Genomic DNA, 23,252 nt, shown 5'->3' with positions numbered 1-23,252 from the left:
GCGGTGTAAGTTATTTATCCCAGTCACAGTATATATCACCATGTATATTATAGTTATTTTTGCTTGTAGCACACATCTTGGGTGTGCTTTATTTTTCCGTAATTCAACGGACCGGAGTCAGTTATTCCACTTATGTGTTTTAAGGACAAAACCCTGACAAATAAGGTGTGGTAACCGTAGTGTTTAACATATTTCATATCAAGCTTTGTAATTTTAAAGGCTTGAGCTAATGATAATGTAGTCAAATGCAGTTGTTAGAAAGTAAGAGAGATAATCTTTTTTAATAATGCATATTACTTAAAAAAAAAAAAAAAAAAAAAAATATATATATATATATATATATAACAATTTTTTTTCACATTTTATAACAATAATTCTAAAACAGTAAAATGTATATTTTGAGTATACTTCTGATTGTCGCATAACCTTGACTGTAATGAGTATGTGACCACTAAATGTTTATATTTTGCATTTTTGTAATTTATTGCAAAATCTGTCATTACAAGTTAAATTATAGTTAATTAGTTAATTAAAAAAACATGATATGCATAAATTAATAACTCAAACGCCCTTAATAACTCTTGACTTATTTATAGACTTGTTCCAATCTTTAGTTTGACATTGGTTTGTGTCTCTTCGTCTGTCATGTGCAAATAACTCCTAACGCAGCTGCTCGTGCGTGATCAAATAGGTAGCTTAATTCTGATACATATGATGACTATCCATTATGACATGTAGCCATTTTTATATTTATGTAACCTACAAAATAATGTTCTTTTGCAATGTAATCCCTAATTTTTTTTATATTTTACATGTTTTTGCATGCCCATGAGCGCACAAATGGACCCAAATGCATTTGCTATTTTAACAACGCGACGCAGGACGGGAAAATGAGAACTGTGTCTGGCTGAAACTAGTAAAAACACTTGCGCTGTATTGCTCCGGTTGTATGATAGGGCCCTTCATCTGCATTTAATCATTTGGAAGAGGTTTTATTCAAAAAAGCTTGCATTGCACCTGAACTTAACATCTTTTCACTTCATCCATTCCCTAGTCTCAGCCTCAGTCCTAGTCTCGGGCCGTTGGCTGAACGTTGGATGCATATGGCGCACAAAAGTGGAAACGCTTCAGGAATGTCAAAGTAGTCATCGGATTGGTTGATTTCTACAGGATTTTCGCGAGACGTGTGTCGCGTTTTTGACATTCCGCCTGGAAACAAGGATACCGTGATGCCAAACCCCTTCACGAAAGAAGAAAGCCGCCGTGACAATGCATACTGTGACAACGAGCGCTTATCAGGATCAACTTAACAGTGGATTTTCAAAAGTATATGAAATATGTAAAGTTCGCGGCATAGAATCTTTAAAATATGTCAAAGAGTTTTACACACAGGTCTGTTATTGTGGAGACATTTCCAAGTCTCGAAACGTGATGATGAATGAAACGATCTGTGATTGGTTGTTTGACATGTCGGTCAAATGGCCTCATAGGTGGGCCTTAGCCAGTGAAACCTGCCATAGATTCCAGACCTTCAGTTTGGGCTACGTGAGACTATGCATTCCCTAGAAATCAAACCCATGACCTTGCGCTACTTGCATCTGAACTGTACTGTACATCTTTTCAGTTCAGACATTCCCAGGGAATCAAACCCACAACATTGGCGTTGCAAGCTCGATGCTCTACAGCAATGCTGAATCAGTCGAGATTCCCATTCTCTCAGAATGAAAGACAGAGCACTAGGACTGTATGAGTGTGTATGTGGGTGTATAAGAACGTGGAGCATTATGCATATAGCAGAAATAGAGTGGAAGATGGCACAATTTAGCACGTAACACTTGGATGGCCTTCATTAATTGTCCTCATAGTCAAATGCCTTGTAACTGTAATTACAGAGAACAGTTTCACCAGTTTTATTAGAGTTTAGTGCCTCATTGGGTTTGGAGAAAGTGTTTGTCTTTTTTTTTTAGTTATCCTGATGTGCCGAACATAGTTCCCTTGTGTAAACGTAGCAAAAAAAAAAAAAAACTGTTTAGCTGGAAGAGATATTTAATAATGTGTGGCACCCAGTTGTGATGAAGTCACAGTTTTTCCTGAGCCCTTTTGTCGTTTATGTTATGAGGGTTTGATGTATTCATAGTGGAGATGGTCTGACATCCAGAGTGGCTGCGCTTCACGGAGAAACACTGACTGTCTGATTAAAGCGTCCTTGTGTCGAGAATCTGTTAGCTGGTATTCGTCTGGTTGCACAAGCAACACGCTGCACTGCAATTCAGAAAAACTCATCCCTCGCTGTAAAGTGTGTTTCTTACTGCTACTACACTTGTGGATGTGATGTAAGGAGACCCACGGTGTGCTGAAGCGGGTTGTGATGTCATTTACGTTAGTTTAAAGAGTCTGGCTTTCCTTTAGGGAGAGAAGAGGGGTTGTAAAGAAAGGGAGAGTGAGGAAGTGAACACGAAATTCATTATTCATCTGGCTGCGTGGAAACCTGTTCCATAATTCATCCTGTTTCAGCAGCAGAATTAGAGAGATATGCTCAGCTCAAGGCAGTCCGGGCTTCAAACAGGAGTTAGGCTTTTCAGCTTTTCAGTCGTAATCTCGGTCATCCCCTCGCCTGCCACTCAAATGTTTTATGTAAAGAGAATGCAACTTTCTATAAGAATCCAACAATTTCTATGCTTATAAAAGACAAATCAAAGGTTTTTTATCTTGTTATTATTAGGGGTGTCCCCAACTAAAGATTTTCAAAGTCGAATCGGAATTTAAGAGTCTTGCTGATATTCGACTGATAGTCGAATCATATGTTTGGGGGCGGGGCAAAATACATTGAGTCAAGTCAGACATTCGACAGTCATAATTACTGATGTTAACACACAGGGGAAATGTGTAACAAATGCCTCGCAGAGACAAACGGGGTAAATAATGTTTTTATATAAAGATAGTTAACACTTAACGTCGGCGAAACCGCAACAATTAACAATTTTTACAATAGTGCTCTCATTATAAAGTTAGCCTATATGACAGTAGTTATTAATGTTCTGCATTTCTGTTTTGAGCTGTGCGCACTGAAGATGACCAGTAGAGTGGCGCATTTGATAGCAAGTTTTTAATCAATGGCATTCAACTCATAATTTCATATAGAATACGCTTCGTTATTTATAGAACATAGCGTTAATATTAGGACTTATAGGCTATTTGCAAAAAGAGCCCAAATGCAAATGAACGTCTCTGAATGAACTCCTTTTGTGGAAACGTTCTTCACGAAACAATGTGCAGAAACACGGCTGCTAAACTCTAAAAATGCACAGCGTTTTATTATAATGGTGTTCTCAATATAATGGTATGGGTGTGACAGTCCAGTCATAGTTATTAATATTCTGCTTTGTAGTTTGTCCTGCTCGCGCTGTGCACTGAAGAGATATCACCGTAGTACTACAATGAAGCGCTTGACTCAAAATCAAATGCCCCCAGTAATTATTATACATTTTATTTGGAATTTAATAGATATGATTATTCATAATTAATAACTGATGTCTATGTATATACTTGTGTGTGTGTGTGTGTGTTTACTGGAATTTTTTAAGATTGATAAGAATTGATAGCAAAGATTTATATTGTTAGAAAAGGTTTATATTTTGAATAAAAGCTATTCTTTTAAACTTTTTATTCATCAAAGAATCCTGAAAAAAGTATTGCAGTTTCCCCGAAAAATATTTGGCAGCGCAACTGTTGCCAACATTGATGATACTAATAATAAATCAGCATATTAGAAAGATTTCTGAAGGAACATTTGACACTTTATTCTGTGGTAATGGCTGAAGGAATATATATATACACACACACACACACACACATTTTTCTTTAGCACAAAATATTAGAATTATTTTTTTAAGAATCATGTGACACAATACTAGAGTAATGATGCTGAAAATTGATCACAGAAAAAAACATTTAAACTATATTCAAATATAGTATGGATTTCTTTTTTTTTTTTTCAGTTGTAATAATATTTCAGAGTATTGCTGGTTAGACTGTATTATTGATCAAAGTAATGCATCCTGGTTGCGCATTAGAGACTTTTTTCATTCCGTAGACGTCCATTGTAAGTGCACGCTTGTGTTTACTAACTTGGGGACAAGTGTAAATTATTTTTAGTGTTAATCTGTTCCTTTGTGGTTCCTTTAATGGACTGCACAATGGATAAAGTCTTGGCTCATGAAGCTGACTCTAGATCAGCAGAGTCTGTGCTGTTCATCCTCAGTTCAGCTCTCTACTGCATTCAGCACAAGATTAATGGAGAAATGATTTGATGCTGAACGACTCTGACGCTGACATTTATTTGGATCTTCTGGAACATGGAAATGAGCCTTAATAGCTTATATTAATCACTCATACACGTCAGTAATCGTCCAGTTCCTGTAGTGACATCTATAAATGCAAATGACTGCAGGGATTCAAAGATCTGTTTATAAATAGGCTTGTTTATGTGTGATAAAAAGTCTCTTCAAAATCTAGTGAGTTGGCTATTTAGTCAGCAAGTCCTCATAGGCACTTTACCACAGAGAAAGCCGTACATAAACAGACAGCATGAGCATGCATTTTAACCATATTCTAAAGCATCACTGCATAGAGAAAACATTTTTATGTTTTTGAAAGAAGCTTTTGTACTCACCACCAATGATTTATTTGAACACCAATAAAGTAATATTATAGCATTTAATCATTTAGCAGATATATAACAAATTATATATACAAAAAGACTTAGAATAACTATTTTCTATTTGAAAATATTTTAAAATATAATTTATTCCTGTGATAAAAGCTGAATTTTCTTTCATCGTCAAATGATCTTTCAGAAATCATTCTAATATGATGATTTTCTGCTCAAGAAATATTATTATTATCATCAGTGTTGAATTTTTTTTTCCTGTTGGATATTTGTATGTATTTATTAAGCATGATACACCACCATCTAAAAAGGAAAATTAAAAAAAATAGTAATAATAACATTTTTGTTTAGCAATGACCCATTCAGTTGATTAAAAGTGAAGTAAAGGCATTTTTAATGTTACAGAAAGTTTATGTTTTCTCACCTGTTTTCAACATGGGTAAGAATAAGGAAGCTTCTTAAGCACCAATCATAATATTAGAAAGATTTTCGAAGGATCATGTGACATTGAAGACTGGAGTTACTGTATTTTTGATCAATTAAATGCAGTCTTGGTAACATAAGAGACTTGCTTTAAAAACATCACAAAATCTTAATTATTCTAAAGTCTTGACTTGTAGTATATAAAATCATTTAGTATCAAACTGTAGTTTAGTCTGACAAAATGGTATATTTTATCCAATATTGTGTTTGACTGTGTCTTCCTCTCTGTGTCTCTCTCTTACAGACCTTGGTCTGGATCAGTTTGTGGTGAAACGCTTTGATGGAAAGGTAAGCAGCGAGATCTGTGTGCGTGTGCGTATGTGGGCGTGTGAGTGGGAACCGAATAGTTACTTTGCCATTGTGCAGCTCGACAGGATGACGCAGGATGGAGACGTTTGTTCTCATTCACTCTTCATAAAAATCTTTCACTCTCTCTCTCTCCACAGAACCTCATCCACAGCTCAATCATGAGCACACTTTGAGATTGTCACTCTCGTGCAGTGTAAAACACTCATTGCACGCTTGAAACGTTTTGCATGACAATTTACACATACATTCTCATCGGGGGCGTTTGTTGTCATTTATATAGTCATGTGTGTTTTCTGTAATTTACGAAAGTCTGGCCTCCAATTTCTGCTTTCTCTTGGTTCTCAATGTCTATAGGTTACAATCTTTAAACACACCTCTGCTGTGTTTACCTTTTAAACGTGTCTATCTTTGCCTTGCTCTACTTACTTGATCTCTCAAGCAGATCATTTATTTTAGAGAACAGATGCTTCTGATATTCCAAGTCAATACTTTTTTGTATTGTGTGAGGGAATCCAAGCAACAGTGCAGTTATGTGAAAACATGCTCTTTTGTTGATTTTGATTGCTTACATTTGTAATTCGCTTTGGATAAAAGTGTTTGCTGAATGACTAAATGTAAATGTAATTATTATTTAAAGTAATTACCGTATTTTTCTGACTATATTTTTCAGACTATAAGCACCTGAGTATATGTCGCATCAGTCCAAAAATACGTCATGATGAGGAAAAAATATATATAAGTCACACATAAGTCGCATTTATTTAGAACCAAGAGAAAACATTACCATCTACAGTCGCGAGAGGGCGCTCTATGTTTTCAGTGTAGGCTAAAGGAGCACTGAGCAGCATAGAGCGCCCTCTCTCGGCTGTAGACGGTAATGTTTTCTCTTGGTTCATTTCTCTTGGTTCATGTCAAATTAATTTTTATAAATAAGTCGCACCTGACTATAAGTCGCAGGACCAGCCAAACTATGAAAAAAGTGTGACTTATAGTCCGGAAAATACGGTAAATATAGTCTCTTAAAATTAAATATATATAAAAAAAAACTAGAGAGCGAAAAAAATAATAATTCAAAGCTATTTTATGTCCTATTAAGTTTACTTAAAATATGTATCAGATTATATAATTTCTAATCAGTAATCAGTAATCAGAGCCATATTTGTAGCAAATATAATTTTGTATATGACTTAGACTATAAAAAAAGTTATGCTGGAAAAAGTAGTTGCTACTTTTAGTTAGTTGTTCCAAAACACTGTTGTTTATTTTAAGTCAAACAGGCATCAAAATTATAAAGTGTTTCTGAAGATATCAAAAATCTGGTTCAGGTGTGTTTTTGATTAAAAGTGGAGCAGAACTTGTCTTAAAGCTGCGTTCACGCCATGCCGTAATTACCGGAATGATAAAAAGAGTCTAGACCAAGTTATCACTTTTTATTAAATTACTTTTTATTAAAAGTTATTTAGCTTTTTATTAAATGAAAAAATGTGTATGTAACTGAAGTAGTGCAAAACAAGTACAGAAAGTGCATTCGGTCAACTTTTTTAGTGCATGCAATTCACTAATTACACTGTGCACCTGGGGAAATAATTAAAGGGGTCATATGGTGATTTTTATTTTATTTAATTATTTTATGTATTTGGTGTAACTGAATATGCTGATATGCTTTAATGTTAAAAAAACACATTATTTTTCAAATACTGTACATTATTGTAAGTCCTCTATGCCCTGCCTCTCTCAAACATGTTGTTTTCTACAAAGTCCCTCCTTCCAACAAGAGCAGTCTGCTCTGATTGGCCAACTGAACCAAAGCATTGTGATTGGCTGAGCACCCCAAGCACTCGTTTGAAATGTAACACCCTTTTCCATAATTGTGAGCTTCATCTTTCTAAATAAATGTAAAGACAGTTAATAATGTCCTTAGTTTTACCATCAGTTCAAGCTCGAAAGAGGAACAGAGTGGTGTGACAAACACAGTGATGATGCTCGTATGTGTTTGCAGTACACAAGCCACGGACGGTTAAGACGGCTGACTCCACTGTGTGACCATCTCTCTCTCTCTCTATCTCTCACACACAGGCGACACGCAAAACTCCGCATTTGAACATTCAATAGCAAATACTTAAACTAAAATCAAAACATACTTACAGAAGTTGCTTCAGAAGCAACAGATTGTCATAGTAAAGGCAGAATTACCTCCTCTTTAAGGTTTAAGAAACGGTCATTCATAAAATGGCGTTGCTGTTCTGTTGTAACTTGTAAGTAATCTTAAAGATTCCTAAATGCATCTACTTTTGAAAGGCCAAATATAGTGCTTTTGCTTTAGCCTAGTTACACACTGCATCTCTCTGACATGTCTGCTTCAACACTAACTGCAGTTACTGAAACCTCACCTTCTTTGTTTGCGTTAACATTTGGGCGGCATTACGCAAATATTCAACATAGTGATGTAGACATGTGGGGGCGTGTCTTAACTTTGATAAAGAATATCTCTTTAGATTTGAGACTTTAGTCGTTGCAACTTTACAGATCTTTTTTATGCACCAAGAGCTTTTTACACTTCATAGAGAAGGGAAAAATTTAAATAGCATCATATGACCCCTTTAAACTGGGATAAGTTTTATTTTTTGTATACAAGTTTTTAGCAAAGAACACAAGTCTGTCAACTGCCTCTGGTTTAAGAGAAGCTCTGTGGCATGAAACTGTGTTCTCGCTGGCACTTAAAACTCTCAGATGGGGAGCTAGTTGTTGGAACACATATTAATTTCTTTCAAATCATTGCTTCCACAATGAGGAGCGAGCATGCGTGTATGGTTGCCAGATTGCTTAAAATAAGCAAAACCCTGAACAGAAAATGTGTCCTTGTAACTGCGAAGCTCTGATTCGGGGATTTGATCTCTTGATATCTGGCCACCGCACTCACAAGAGCTTGGCGCAGTAGAGTCAAGTAGAGCAGTCTGCAATAACATGTTGACTCCTTTTTGGGACATTCGGCACGTTCTTTTGAGAAAGTATGTTTAAAATGTAAATTGTTCGATATTCATGATATTTTCAAATTTTACATTGTCGTCAAAATTATTGCAATATTATCGTTAATATTCGATATATCACCCAGCCCTAGCATCCATAAAAATTTCAGATGCTTAAAGTCTAGTGTGTCCCTGGCTTTAGTGCGCCAATGTCACAAGCAGGTCTCAGCTGATGATTTTCACAGCGTTGTTTGTGATTTCAGGACTTTGTCCCATTTTCCTTGTACTGGAAACAGACTCTTGTCTCCAAAGTCATTAAGAGGGAACATTAGTCAAATGACCCGCTCAGAGAGCAGCTGTCACCTTACAGATGTACCTTTAAACAGGCTGATCTCTGGACTGGGCTGGGTCACTTAATGACTGTTTGTGCTGTTCACACACACATTTTAACTAGGTGTATTTGTTTGCACATTAGTACTAATGAGTTGGTGAATCAGTCTCTGGTCAAATGCTCATAAATCACTCGTCAGTTTCTCAATGAAGTCTAATCACACCAGGTTTATCTTTATGTCTATCCACTGTACATACAAGATGCATAATGTTTCAGTATCCTCAGGGACATACAGTTGCTCTCTAACTCTGCATGATTGTTTTCTTTATCAGCTCAGTTTTTTCAGGGGTGCAATGATTTTTAGAGTAAATCTCAGCAACCAGTCAAGAACATGTCCAAGTCATTACACTCCAAAATCCAAAAAAATATCAATTATATATTTTTTTCTTGCAAAAGGAAGGTCTAATTTCTGCTATACCTGATTTAAACCGATTTCCCAAACACTCCCCCATCTGCTGGTTGCACGAATACTGTATATAGCCTTGCCCCGAAGCCAATATTGTTGGTTGAGCCTTTGTAGTTTTTCCACTTTCAGATTTTAACATGATAAATGTATCTTTCAAATACCATAGTTAGTATAGTTTTTTTTTTTTCGTACTGTACTGTGGCTTTTGCTCCCATACAAAAAAAATTGTGTAAACTTATATCATCTGAAGAGATCACCACATTTCACATTTCTGTTTTGTTGTAGTTTAAGTAATTGTAGTAGCTGTTGCATTCTGGTGGAAACCCTGGTCAAATCTGCTCATTCCTGTCCTGTATAAATGCGTGAAGTAACATTTCTTAGATAGCCTTTACTGGAAAAATTCAATTTCCAGGTTTTGTATATTGCCCTCTTTCCATCTCCTCTTTGTTCTCGTTTTGTTCCCATGGGTATTGTTGACCTTAGGGATGTGGAATATGTCTTGTTGTTACTTCATTTCCATATTTTTGTCAAATCTGGTGTCCCGTCAGGACTGCTGTATCCATCTCCCTGTCCTCTTCTTCTTCCACACTTCCTCGTGTCAACATGGCCACTAAATCCTGGATTGAGAAATGAGATTCCAGGAACCGTATTTTTAGCAAGTTAGCGCATGGGTGCACTATGATAACAAACACTCTTGTGTAATTGTTTTGCTTTCTGTGAGCGTGTGAACACACCAGCACTTTTAACCTTCTCTTTCATCTATCAACAGTATTTCGCAGGTCATCGCAGCTGGTGCTTTGCAAGTGTGACTTTCACAGCTAAAACGGGTTGTGTGTGTGTGTGTGTAAGAGAGAGTGTGTGTGCGTTCCCTTCAGCCCATTTTAATGCGCACAGGCATTTTGCAAACACTGTGTGTTTTCCAAAAATATGTTGTTAGTGTTGGGGAAGCTACATTGAAACTAGTGTGTCAAGATGAAACTACTAGTCAGTCTATCTCATACTTTAAAGAAATAGTTCACCCAAAAATGAAACTTCTATCGTTAATTACATACTCTCGTCATTGCAAACATTTGTTCATATTCAGAACACAAATCAAGATATTTTTGATGAAATCCAAGAGCGTTCTAGCACGTTCAAGGCCCAAAAAGGTAGAGAGGACAATGTTAAAATAGTCAATTTGACATCAGTGGTTCAAACGTAATGCTATGAAGCTACAAGAATGCTTTTTGAGTGCAATAATTCTTCTATTCTTCCTTTATTTAGTATCAATGTAATTAATAACTTGTGGTTGATTTGCAAGATTCGCTACGTCTGGTTCAGGCAGTGAGTCAGCCGACAGACCAATTCAAACCCATAACTTATGAGTTCAACAACATTTTTACATTTTTCACATTAAATAGCTCTTGGTTCCCAAACTTAGGAGCTCCCTAACACTGACAATATGTAATTATGTGTATGAACGTGTAACTGTATATCAATGCTCGATCTCTTTTAACACATGGATTCACTGTTCCTCTAGGCATCAAGATGTCCTCCATTGTTTTTTTGTTTTTTTTGAGGATATAATTGTTGTGTTGCGTTTGTGGTGACAGTGATTAATTTGTGCTCTTTTGACTCTTTCTGTGTCCATCTAACCAATAAACCCCGTCATTCTTTTTACTTCTCCATCCATCCCTATGGACCCCCCTCCCCCTTTCTGTGCACCCCTCCCTCTCTGCAGGACTTCTGGCAGGTATGGGGCACGTGCCAAAGCTGCATGGGACTGCGTGTGTGCGAATGAGTAATTCAGCCTCAGTAGTGGTTATTCTGAAAATTTCACCAGACCTCTTAGTCCTTCTCTTTCTTTTCTTCTTCTTCTCCTTGAGTTGTCAGAGAGGAAATCCACATAAGTTCCCAGATGTGAAGCTCTGGCCAAACAATGCATTAAAAGCCTCTACATTTCATTAAAAATCACTGTATGAGTAATAAAACTCAGCCAGCCTGGGCCAGATGAGTTAAAGAGCTTTAGCTCAGCAGAAAAGAGAGATTTGAATAATATGACTACGGCAAAGGAGGAGTGAAGTTACTGACAGTGCATTTTCCAGAAGAGCAGAGAGGAGAGGCTGACTGGAGCGAATATCAGCCTGGGTCAGATCGCATATGGCCTGATGGCAGTTGTAGCATCTGGGGGGGTTCTGTTATGCCCCCCCCCCCCCAAAAAAAAAAAACTATCAGTGGCAAGTGATTTGTGCAGTTTCCTTGGCATAAATGTTTATAGTTTGCCATGAAGTAGTATTCTTTTTTTTTTTTTTGCTAAAAATGATTTTTTGTTCAAATGTTTGGAACATATAAGAACTTGTCTCATAAGAAGTCACTTCTGCTCACAAAAAACTGCATTTATTTGCTTCAAATTTCCACAAAATGTACACAAAAAATATATAGTAGCACAACTTATATGTATGTATATATATGTATGTGTATGTATATATATATATGTATAATCCCCCCTCAGGATTATTTGATGACTATAAAGTTTAAAAGAACACACTTTTTTTCCTAAATTTATTTGATGTCACTTTTGATCGATTCAATGCATTCTTGCAGAATAAAAATATTAAATTTCTTAAATCCTAATGAACCCAAACATTTGAAAGGTTTTGTGAACAGCTGAACACTTTTTTTTTTTTTTTAAGTTGACATTTTCTCTTTAGTAGGTTGGTTATGACATATGTAACAAGGCATACTTTTTATACATGATGTTTCTTTAGCTAGCTAATAGTGAATATTTGACACATTAAGCAGACGCTTGCAGTTGTGTGCCATTTCTGTTGCTCTTATGGCCAGTGTTGCCAGATTGAATGGATTCCAAGCGATTGGACTCGTTCTGAGCCCTAAAGCTCAGAAAAACCCTCCCACTCAAACAAAAAAACCCCACAAAACTTTAACTGTCAAAGTAATGTGATAGAATATGTCAAATCAATCAAGGTTGACAAGGGCCATTTTTAACTCATTAAAACAGAATTATATAAAAAAAAGTTAGATAAATTCCCCATGAGAATAATAGTAATAGCAATAATAATATTTTTTATATCACCTTAAAATGTAGATCTCAAAGAGCTTTACAAAATTTAATTAAAAAATACAGTATATAAAATAAAACCAATCAAAAATATGAAAAGAAATACATTCAAAACAATAACAATTAAAAGTATAACAATGACAAATAAAAATATAAAAATTATATAAATGTTTAGTTAAAAGCTACCCTAACAAAATGAGTTTTAAGGCGAGATTTAAAGGTCCCGTTATTTGCGCTTTTTTGAAGCTTTTATTGTGTTTCAGTGTGCAATATAACATGTGTTCATGTTTCGCGTGTAAAAAAAAAAAAGAAGTATTTTTCACACCATTCACCTGTCTGTATACCGCTGTTTTCACTGTCATAAAAACGGGCTGATGACTTCCTTGTTCTATAAAGTCCCTCCTTCAGAAATACGTAACGAGTTCTGATTGGGCCAGCGGTTCCTGTGTTGTGATTCGACAGCAGTTTACAGCACGCTGCCCTCCTGGAAACATGATTGGACTAGTTTTAAGAAGCAAGTGGGCTGGAGATGTACTTATAATCACAGTAGCGTTTTTTTACATTTACATTTACATTTACATTTATTCATTTAGCAGACGCTTTTATCCAAAGCGACTTACAGATGAAGACAGTGGAAGCAATCAAAAACAACAAAAAGAGCAATGATATATAAGTGCTATAACAAGTATCAGTTAGGTTAACACAGTACACGTAGCATGGGATTTTAACTAATATAATAAATAAAAAAAACAAATAGAATAAAAAAAAATAAATAAATAAATAAAAGAATAGAGCAAGCTAGTTAGAGGTCTTTACACACACACACACACATACATATACAATTGCATAATACATGAAAAGAAAATAGAATACAAAAAGATTAGAAAGGTAGTTAGATTTTTTAAAGAATAGAATTAGAATAGTCAGCTTTATTTATATAGTGCTTTAAACAAAATACATTGCGTCAAAGCACTGAACAACATTCATTTGGAAAACAGTGTCTCAAGAATGCAAAATGATAGTTAAAGGCAGTTCATCATTGAATTCAGTGATGTCATCTCTGTTCAGTAGAAAATAGTGTCTGTTTTTATTTGCAATCAAGTCAATGATATCGCTGTAGATGAAGTGACCCCATATAGTAACCCCAAATAGTGAGTGTTAAAGTTAGAGGGTCAAATAAAGATGGAAGAGATTTTACTGACGAGATGCGCATGAAAATCACATTCATTTTTTTGCACAGCCCTAACATCTAATTAACAAAGCTAAACAGCGTTGCCCTTTGTGTAATAAGTTACAGAAACTTTTAAATGCACCAACTTAAATAATAAAATAAACTTACCGGTTGTGGTCCATAAACGTCGCCTTCTCCAGACAAAGAGGGAACTGCTCCATCTTTCAGGAATAATCTTTGTGTGAATCCGGCATTAAACTGATTGAGATTGAGGAAGCTGTCCTCAGCAAAATGTGCTGCACATAGTTTTACATGTGGATTATAATTTTCGGGAACCGAGTTAAACATAAATTGTAACCATTAATCTCCAAGTACAGCGTTCCTGGGAAGCCCAAACAAAGGTGATCGGACTCTGAGATGAAAATAACAGAGTTTCAACGACATGGCAAACACAAACGCAGCTCTTCCTCTTCTCCGTCGGAGTGCAACAAGACCACGCCCCCTTTTTTGTGTATTCCTGTGGTTGGAGGTTAGTCAAATAAACCGTTTTAGTGACGTCATTACTGCAGGAACTAGAGGGCTGTAGTCCAAACGGGTCGTTCGATGTAGGCGAATTCTGTTAAATAAATATCTCGCTTGACATTGAACTTTGAGCTTTAGAATTTTAAAGATATTATTTATTCTCTAACAACAACATTACACATTAACTAAAGTTTAAAACATGGGATCACGAAGAATGGGTCCTTTAAAAATGCTAAGAGTTTTAGCTTGCCTTATCTCAATCGGGAAAGAATTCCATAGTTTTGGAGCTAATGAAGAAAAAGCCCTGTTGCCCATCTCACTCCACAGTAATTCATGTTTTGAGAGTTGAGTCACTCTCCTACTCTTTAACTTCTATTGAGGCATTGTGATTAATATACAGGAATTCAAAATCAGACCCATTATTGTGCATTAACCCGTCATTCATAAATAATCACGACTGTGAATGATTGGCTAAAAGTGCAGCTGTGATGTCAGCATCAGCAGTGCCTCTGCAATGTGTGTGTGTGTGTGTGTGTGTGTGTGTTCAGTGATGTCATGATGACTGATTGGATGTAATACATGCACACTTGGGTTTGTTTGTTAACCATTTAGCCTATACAACTTAGATGTTTGAAAACCGCCAGACTGACCCTGAACCTGCCCAATCTGGCAACACACACTGCTTATGGCACCAAACAGAGTTGTAAAATAAAGAATTGATCCAAAGAATCTGTAAGTTACCAGTCTTGTCAATGTTAAAACAGCAGTTTAATGAGCAGATCTGCAAAGTCACTGTGAGGAGCATTCTGATTTATGGTTTTCGCTTGCCTAATGATAAAAAGGCATAACAATTTGGGCCATTTAATGTATCTGTTAAATGGTCCAGATTGGTAAATCCTTGAAAACTGTTAGACTTGAATAGTTTAGTCTATGCAAAGTTCTGTATTATGTTCAACAACCTGAACATCACAAAAGACTTCCTCTAGTTCTGTGTAAAATTCACGAAGGTAAGTTGTAAATGCTTTAGATCATGCTGTATGCGGTTATTCTGGTTGGTTGTTATGTGGCTGCTTACTAGCTGAAGTCAAACGAGCCCATTTCCCAGTCTCTATGATATTCTGATCTCTAGATATAGCGCAGGTCCCTCCTTCATTGTAAATCTGTAGGATTTTTATGTCTTTTTATCATTAGGCAAGCGACAACCATAAATCAGAATGCTCCTCACAGTGACTTTGCAGATCTGCTTATTAAACTGCTGTTTTAACTTTGACAAGTCTTGACCTTTAAGACTATGTTTATATTGGAAACAGGGAGGTGGTGGCCTTGATTAGGACACACCTAGACACAGATACTGTACTGCATGTTCAGACCCATCTAGACAGGAAAACATACGTGCATGCATATCTACCACACCCCAGGTTGCAAGACCAGCCTGGGACATTAAGGCAGTAATAAGCTATTTGAATGCATGTGAATTGGTCTGGACGTTTCTGCCAGGCCATTCTGCTGACGCCCACCCGTGTTACCCACACGCTCAAGGTCTAAGCGTGTGCACATGTGCAGAGGGGTCTGTTATGGAGTAGTGTTGAGGGAGGCCAGCTGCCGTCTCTCCCTGATGAATTATTGAGTGTAGAGACTCTTCTTTGTGTGCCACACAGAGAAAGAAAGAGTGCGTGTTATGTTCATGCATGTGCAAACGCTCATGTGTATGAATAATGCAGCGCTGGTTATCAGAGCAGTGAGCCATAGGCCATATTTGATTTCGGATGAGAATGGATCAAGGATCTGAGGGATGGAAGTACAGTGTGTTCAATACTGTTTTCTGCCAGTTCAGCTGGAGAGACTTTTAGTAGACAAAAGTTCAGTTTTTGAACAGTTAACCCTGAATCCATCCTAGAGTTTTCACCTTCAAACCTGATATAGTTTTTTTTATTTATTTGTCTTGTAAATTGTCCTTTTTTTATTGTTTCAAATTGTTACTCGCTATGAAAATAGTTAAAAAAGCTGGAGTTGCTTTAAAACTCCAACCAACCAACAAATTGGACATTTATTAGCAATTTTTAAGGAGTCAGTTATATCATCAATCAGTAATTAATAGTCAATAACAATGCCAGTAAGTTTCACAATTTACAGTTAAACTGACTATCACAACAAAAATAATAAACATTCCTTGATTTAAAAAAAATTAATGAAACTAGCATGGAGCCTTTCAATATTTCTGATTTATGTAAACACTCTTCAAATAATTTATTATTACATAAACATTTAATAATAAAATAAACACTTGTAAGCAGTAGAGAAAATACAAACATAAAAAAATAACAAATTTGTGTTTGAAGTTTGCAATAGAAATAAAAACAACTAAACAAAGATACATATTATGTAAACTGTTTAAGTAACAAGTTCAAGGCCATTTGAAATAAGGTGTTACCTTAAATTCTATTCCAAATCAAATGTTTAATAAAAGTATTTCAATATTTTTTAGAGCATTTGCACATGCATGCATTTGGCTAATGATCTGGTTTTAAGAGTTTATAAACTAGCCTAGTAAAGTTTTGCGGGCCGATGTTTCTGGAGATGACTAGTATTTTTGTTACACCAGTGTTTTCTCGTGGGTGACTTAACCTTGTATATTTAGTCATAGTATTTATTATTATAATTATTATTTTTTAATATTAACTTAGTAAAGTACCAGTGTAGTTTATATCCAAAGTCAGTTTTGTAATGATGGGTCTAACGATCATTATTCTAATTTATCCGAATAGTATAAATTCTGTGGCTAACTGAATTGTCTCATTCTATTATTATTTAAGAGTTCATTTTTTGTTACTGCTAAAGCACATATACAGCTTAGTCACATTGCACCTTTTTTTTTTTTTTTTTTTGCACTGCTCAAGAAGGCTCATTTGTGATTACTGGACAAGGATTACAGGGATAAAAAAAAAAAAAAAAAAAAAAAAAACCATAACGATTGCAGGAGAGGATAATATCAAGTGTTAATTCTTGTAACTAATAGGCAAAATTACTTCATGCTGCAAAACTGTCAGCAGTAGTTGAAAAATGTCTTGAGATTTAAGGATTTGACTCAGTAAGTAAGCGCCCTCTTGAGGTAGACATTTTTATTTCTCACAGGAAAGAGTTACCAAAGTGGCTCTCACAAAACCTGACGGGCATATCAGGGTTGTTTTTCCATCTCAAAATCAAAAGAAATATGTACATATTTTTAATGACCATTAAGATTTTTTGTAGATTTGCCATTTTCATGACAGTCTCCCCAAATTTCACATTTCTTAATGTTATTTGTAACATATTTCTTTCTTATTGTGTTGTACTTAATAATATTGAAATGTATACTGTATTACAGTATAGCATTTCTCCAATACAGTTAGTGTGAGGATGGTTGCATTTAGGTATAACTTGTGCTTTATTGTCATAAAAATGTCACAGTGTGGAAAGTCTTAATAGTCCTTCAAATAGGCTCAATTTTTCGTCTGTGTTATTTCTTTTACTTTTGATTTTAGGATGAAATGTGATCAGTATTTGATCTCTGACAACTCAAAAAGATGAATGTTCCTCCTGTCTGTCTCTCTCTCTCTTTCTTTCTGTCTCTCTGGTGGAAGCGGTGACCGTGCCTGTGCTTTAGACCTGTGCATGCCCTGCGCTGAATGCGTGTGACTGACTGCAGGACAGGCTGCTAGTGGGATGGGGTAGAGCTGGCGTTATGTAGCGCCCCCTGTCTGCGCTCAGGACACCACCATTTGCCCTGGATCCAGGAACACATTCTCCTTCGTTTGATCTCTTCACACTGGGCCTAAAACTGCATGAGCACCAAGCACACAGCATGAGTTGACTAATGTTGGGTCAAAGGTTATGTTGTTTCGGACAGTCCCTCGAACCCTTGTAGGTGCCCCTATGTACTGTGATGCCACTGTGATCATGTGATGGATGGGTGGGTGGTAGGGGGTGGAGCCTGCTATGTGTGGGATGCTGATAGGGCTGCCCCCATGGAAGCCAGTCTGATGTCCTGGGCTGACCTTTTCATGACCTTTCGGTTCAGCAGGTGCCTTCCACAAACAGTCTTGGAGAAGTGTGAGTCAGACAGTAATACATGTACACTACACTCTAAATTTAGTTTACATTCGTCACATTTAAAATGGATAATTTGCCCAAAAATTTAAATCATGTGTTATTTTAGTCAGCCTTGTGCCACAAAAGAACACAAAAAAAGACATTTTGAAGAATGATTGTGCTGTTCTTTTCCAATTAGTGACAGGCTGCCAAGTTCCACAAAGGACAAAACAGCACAATAAAATCACACATTTGACTTGATACTAAAGTAACACTGCAGTTTACATCCTGAATCTGGAATAATGGGTCTAAATAATCAGTATTTGAATTTGACTGTATATTCCCTGTATATTTGGCATTTGTAACGAATGAATGAGTTTAGTGGATGTGGACAGTGGCTTTTTTTTCTAAAATCACTCAGGTGTATTGTGTCCACACTGAGCTTTATGTGGTGCTCTCTTAAAGGGATAGTCCACACCAAAATGAAAATTTTGTCATTAATCACTTTCCCCCCATATTGTTCCAAACTGGTAAATGCTTCGTTAGACTCCAGAGAACAATTTAAAATATTTTGGATGAAAACTGGGAGTCTTGTGACTGTCCCATAGACTGCCAAGTAAATTACACTGTCAAGGTCCAGAAAAGTATGAAAGACATATCTTAAATATCCAAAATATCTTAAATTGTGTCCCGAAGACGAACATAGCTTTTACATGTTAGGAATGACATGGGGGTAAGTGATTAATGACATAATTTTCATTTTGGGGTGGAGTATCCCTTTAATGTCCTCTTTCTTTCCTTATTCTCTGTTTTTAAAGATGGGAAGTGTTTTTAGTTGAATAGACTCTTAAATATAAATATCTGAATGGCTGTGTTGTTGATTGTAGTAGTGGAGGCTCCTACTGCTGGCTGTCATTGTGTTATTGATGGGTTGCAGAACAGGCCATTACTTCTGAAAATCTGACCACAAATGGGATGTATTACCAGTAAAAAGATGGTGTCATTCTGGTTTGGCAAGCAATCTGATTTATTGTTGATAGAAATTAATATTGTGGGGTTTGTATAAACTGCAGCAGTTCGTAATAAATCATCTCATGATGAATGATTAGAAATGCTTGAATCAAACTCACTCAGAATTCAGACCATTTTTGACCATTTACTTTTTATATACAGTACAGACCAAAAGTTTGGACACACCTTCTCATTCAAAGAGTTTTCTTTATTTTCATGATTATGTCACACTGAAGGCATCAAAACTATGAATGAACACATGTGGAATTATATACATAACAAAAAAGTGTGAAACAACTGAAAATATGTCATATTGTAGGTTCTTCAAAGTATCCATCTTTTGCTTTGATTACTGCTTTGCACACTCTTGGCTTTCTCTTGATGAGCTTCAAGAGGTAGTCACCTGAAATGGTCTTCAACAGTCTTGAAGGAGTTCCCCGAGAGATGCTTAGCACTTGTTGGCCCTTTTGCCTTCTGTCTGCGGTCCAGCTCACCCCTAAACCATCTGGATTGGGTTCAGGTCCGGTGACTGTGGAGGCCAGGTCATCTGGAGCAGCACCCCATCACTCTCCTTCTTGCTCAAATAGCCCTTGATGCCTTCAGTGTGACTCATAGTCATGAAAATAATGAAAACTCTTTGAATGAGAAGGTGTGTCCAAACTTTTGGTCTGTACTGTATATCCCAATATTTGTCTTCTGCTAATTGGCATGTCTCAGGAGGAGAAGGCACATCTTCTTTTGAGATTGTGTTAGGGCCGTATCTTACACCTGGCATAATGCGGGCACCAGCAGGTCGGTTTCTTCTCTTGAGAAGCGTTCAGCTTTTCCGACCTGCAATGGCGTGAGCACATCTGGCTCTTAAGGGGAATGGGAGATGATGACACTCTGGTTGGTTTATTGAACGTTACGTCCATTACTCATTAAGAGAATAGGGACAACCCATTCCAAAAATGCGCCCCAGCGCACAGACATCATTAAAATAGCAAAAGTGTATTTGGACACGTCCTGAGTGCACCTGCGCCATGCGCTTTATACTTTGTGTTTAGATCATTAAAATAGGGCCCAAAATCTCTATTGCACTGCAAAGAATACAAGCTGCTTGCTCAGAACAATTTATTTGGAGACAAACAGATGTGAAAAAATGTATTTGGCTACAAGTGTGACCAGGAGCATCAGTTAATTTTCGCACATTTGGATGAACTGCCTTTAAACCAATTTACAAATCATATCAAGTTTCGAAAACCACTTTTGCACTGAGCTCCACACCAAAAGCCTGAAAGCGGAAATCCTTGGAAAGTTCACCAGTGTCATTTGATCCAAATCCAGACCCAGTTTCCCTCAGTTGGACAAAGGCTGAATTTTGTCTTGGGCTTAGTTTTGGACCGTGCCATGCCATAGCAGCGTTACTTGTGAAGTGTGGGTTCATGAGTCTGAGATCTGAGACTTTACAAACCCATCCATCTCCTCTGTTATCTGAGCTCTGGAACTAAAGGAGCAGAAGTACTGATACATTGTAACAACTTTGATAAATTACAGTGCTGCAGAACAGCCGACACTGGTGCCATATCTCCGTTCAGGCGCTTGGCAGCAGAAAGCTTCCTGTGTTTTGGGAAACCAGCACCTGTGAAGTGTTTCCAAATGTCCCACAGAGACACAGAACGATCTTACTTCCAGTGCTACCTGCATATGGCAAACTAAAGTATCAGAGGCACGACAAGAATGAAGCAAGAATATAAGAACCAGAAAAAAGCAATAATAACGGGTCTACATAAACTCTATTTTTATATCTAAAAATGCAACTGCGCGTTTATCAAAAATAGATCTAACAGTATTTCCAGCTAGCCTGCTTCATGGATAACTGATTATGTAATTGCCTCAGACCAGTGGTAATTTAAAGGTGTTTTACAAGCCTTTTCAGACAGATGGTGTTGGAAATCACATCACAGAAATATGTTCTTCCAATCTGCTTGAAGTGTATCCGGGCCTTAATATGCCTCAGTCAATTCAGCTGCGCTCCATCAGGCAAGAACATGTCCTGAGGACATCCACCTGAGGACAAAAGCAAGATGTAGAACTCCGAAAGAACATATTTGAACATATTTGAACTAACATGGACATTTGGAGAACTCCTACGGCACTAACAGGACTGTGATGTAGGGATTGTCCAGTCTTTCCATAGGTCTGCTTGGACACAGAACAGAAAGTATTTGGTCAAGTGGGTCAGTGTAGCAGCGTACTGTTCTTGGATCAGCTGAATCATCATCTACAAACATTTCATTGTTAATATCTTTTTTCTTGACATCTTTCCTTCAGCAGTGTGCAGGACAAATGTTTAATTGTCTTAAAGTAACTTGATGGAAATCAAAGTGTGTGTTTGCCAGTATAAAACAGAATAATGTTCTATTCTAATCCAATCAAGTTATGGGTTTAGTTTAAGTTTAGTGCTTTTGCAGACCTTGAAGTGACCTTTAGCTGTCAGATATCTCTAAAAAAAAATAATAAAATAATCTTGAATTAGCTCTGAAAACATGGACGGAGCACTTCATACTGCTTAAAAATATGAAATATGGTTCCATTGAAATCTACAGTGATGGCACACAGCTCATCAAATCAAACAATGAGCTGCCAACTATTTCAAATGCATTGTAGCAGTGATGGAGTTTATATGGTTAGAAATATCATAAAAATGGAGGGGGGACAGTGCTCCAGGGGACCAAAGGGTTTTACACATTTTTACACTAAAGCCAATAATTCAAAGCAAGTTTAAAGCAGCCTAAAACTTTTCATTCCTAGTTTGATATGAGCATCAACGAGAGTTGTGTAAGCTCTGAATGCGTCTTCGGGATCTCTGGCTGGCTGCTCGAGGAGCTTGTTAGAAGATTACTCATTAAATACATGGAGCTGCCTGCTTAAAAGCTTTTCAAGGCTTTCTTACTTTCACTTTTTTTGCCACACCACCCACATCCCACATGTGTGTGTGTGTGCGCTCTTGTTTTTGTGACATATCGGGACACAACAAGTGGGATGTCCCCACTTTTCAGAAAAAACAAACGTGTGTGTGTGTTTAAACCTTGCTACATGTACTGAGTTAGGCTAACCGAGACTTGTCATTGCACTTGCATATTATTGCTCTTTTGTTGATTTTGATTGCTTCTATTTTCATCATTTATAAGTCACTTTGGATAAAAGCATCTGCTAAATGTAAATGTAATTATGTAACATGTGTAACAAGGACACCTTAAAATAAATGGACCAAACTTGTTATAGTTACATTTTTGGTTCTAAATTGCCGGTGTGTTTGACATCCCTACTATTAACATTGTATAAGACTGAGCATCTCTTGGGAGTCTCTGAAGGTGACAGCAGGGACACAATAAGCCCGGAGCATATTAGCCCCTCACAGCTCCTCTTCACACACACACAGACACACACACACACACACACACACACAGACACACACACAAGTTTGCTTTTGTCAGCATCTGCAGCACAAGTCTGTTCCCATTTGGAACAGTTTCAGAGCGGTACAAAAATAGCCTGTGTTCACCTTGTCCCTTATTCACCTTATTCAAAAATATCGGATTTGCATAATGTAGAGTCTGATGTCCAGAAATTATTATTTCATAGATATGCAGTGATTTATTTGTTCAGATCTGAGGTAATAGCATTTTCGGTGGGAAATATTATTTCCTGATTTTGATTTACTGATGCTACGGTGAAGACGGAGACATGTATCGTGTGTTATCGGCTTGTGTCATGTCATCACAGTGTGTGTTCAGTGGGACATGTGTGTGGGATATTTGTGTGTTAGCATGACATGAAAAGGGCTGGATTTGGGTGTTTGCAATCTTGTGTCTACTTCTGGTGTGTGGTGGGCCTGATTGTCTGCTCAATGGTCAGGTTGTTTTAATCCATTCTTTCTTCCCCTTTACTCACTGATGGGATCCACCCCAGACAGAGGTAACACGATACATCGGCAGAAACTGAACTCTGGCATGCTATTTGTGTGTGTGTATACATGTGTGTACCTCCACACTTGAGGATTCTGATTCTTTCTATGTCTTTCTATGCCAAAAACAGGTAGAAAACGGTGTTCACACCACTGTGGAGTCACCTTCGTTCATGCTCATACAATGTGAACCAGTTTACTTCAGAAATGTCAAATACAGTGTGATCTTGCAGTTTGTGAAGTGAAGTC

The 23,252-nt window shown here is 36.9% G+C and overlaps 1 protein-coding gene across 3 annotated transcripts in view; it reads left to right on the top strand.

Annotated features, from left to right (window-relative positions):
- LOC113057283 (calcium uptake protein 1, mitochondrial-like) overlaps positions 1-23,252 on the top strand; it is a 68,484-nt gene that overhangs the window by 28,292 nt on the left and 16,940 nt on the right. Inside the window, exons 5-7 of one of the 3 annotated variants that reach the window (XM_026224566.1) lie at positions 5,397-5,440; positions 10,945-10,956; positions 23,009-23,014. In XM_026224566.1, the coding sequence (XP_026080351.1) occupies positions 5,397-5,440; positions 10,945-10,956; positions 23,009-23,014 (62 nt within the window). The remainder of the gene's footprint in view (positions 1-5,396; positions 5,441-10,944; positions 10,957-23,008; positions 23,015-23,252) is intronic. The other 2 variants (XM_026224567.1, XM_026224568.1) reach the window with 2 other exon arrangements.

The sequence above is a fragment of the Carassius auratus genome, chromosome 38, assembly GCF_003368295.1.
Source record: "Carassius auratus strain Wakin chromosome 38, ASM336829v1, whole genome shotgun sequence".
In the NCBI taxonomy this organism is placed as follows: Eukaryota; Metazoa; Chordata; class Actinopteri; order Cypriniformes; family Cyprinidae; genus Carassius; species Carassius auratus.
This window is presented reverse-complemented; position numbering and strand designations above follow the sequence as displayed.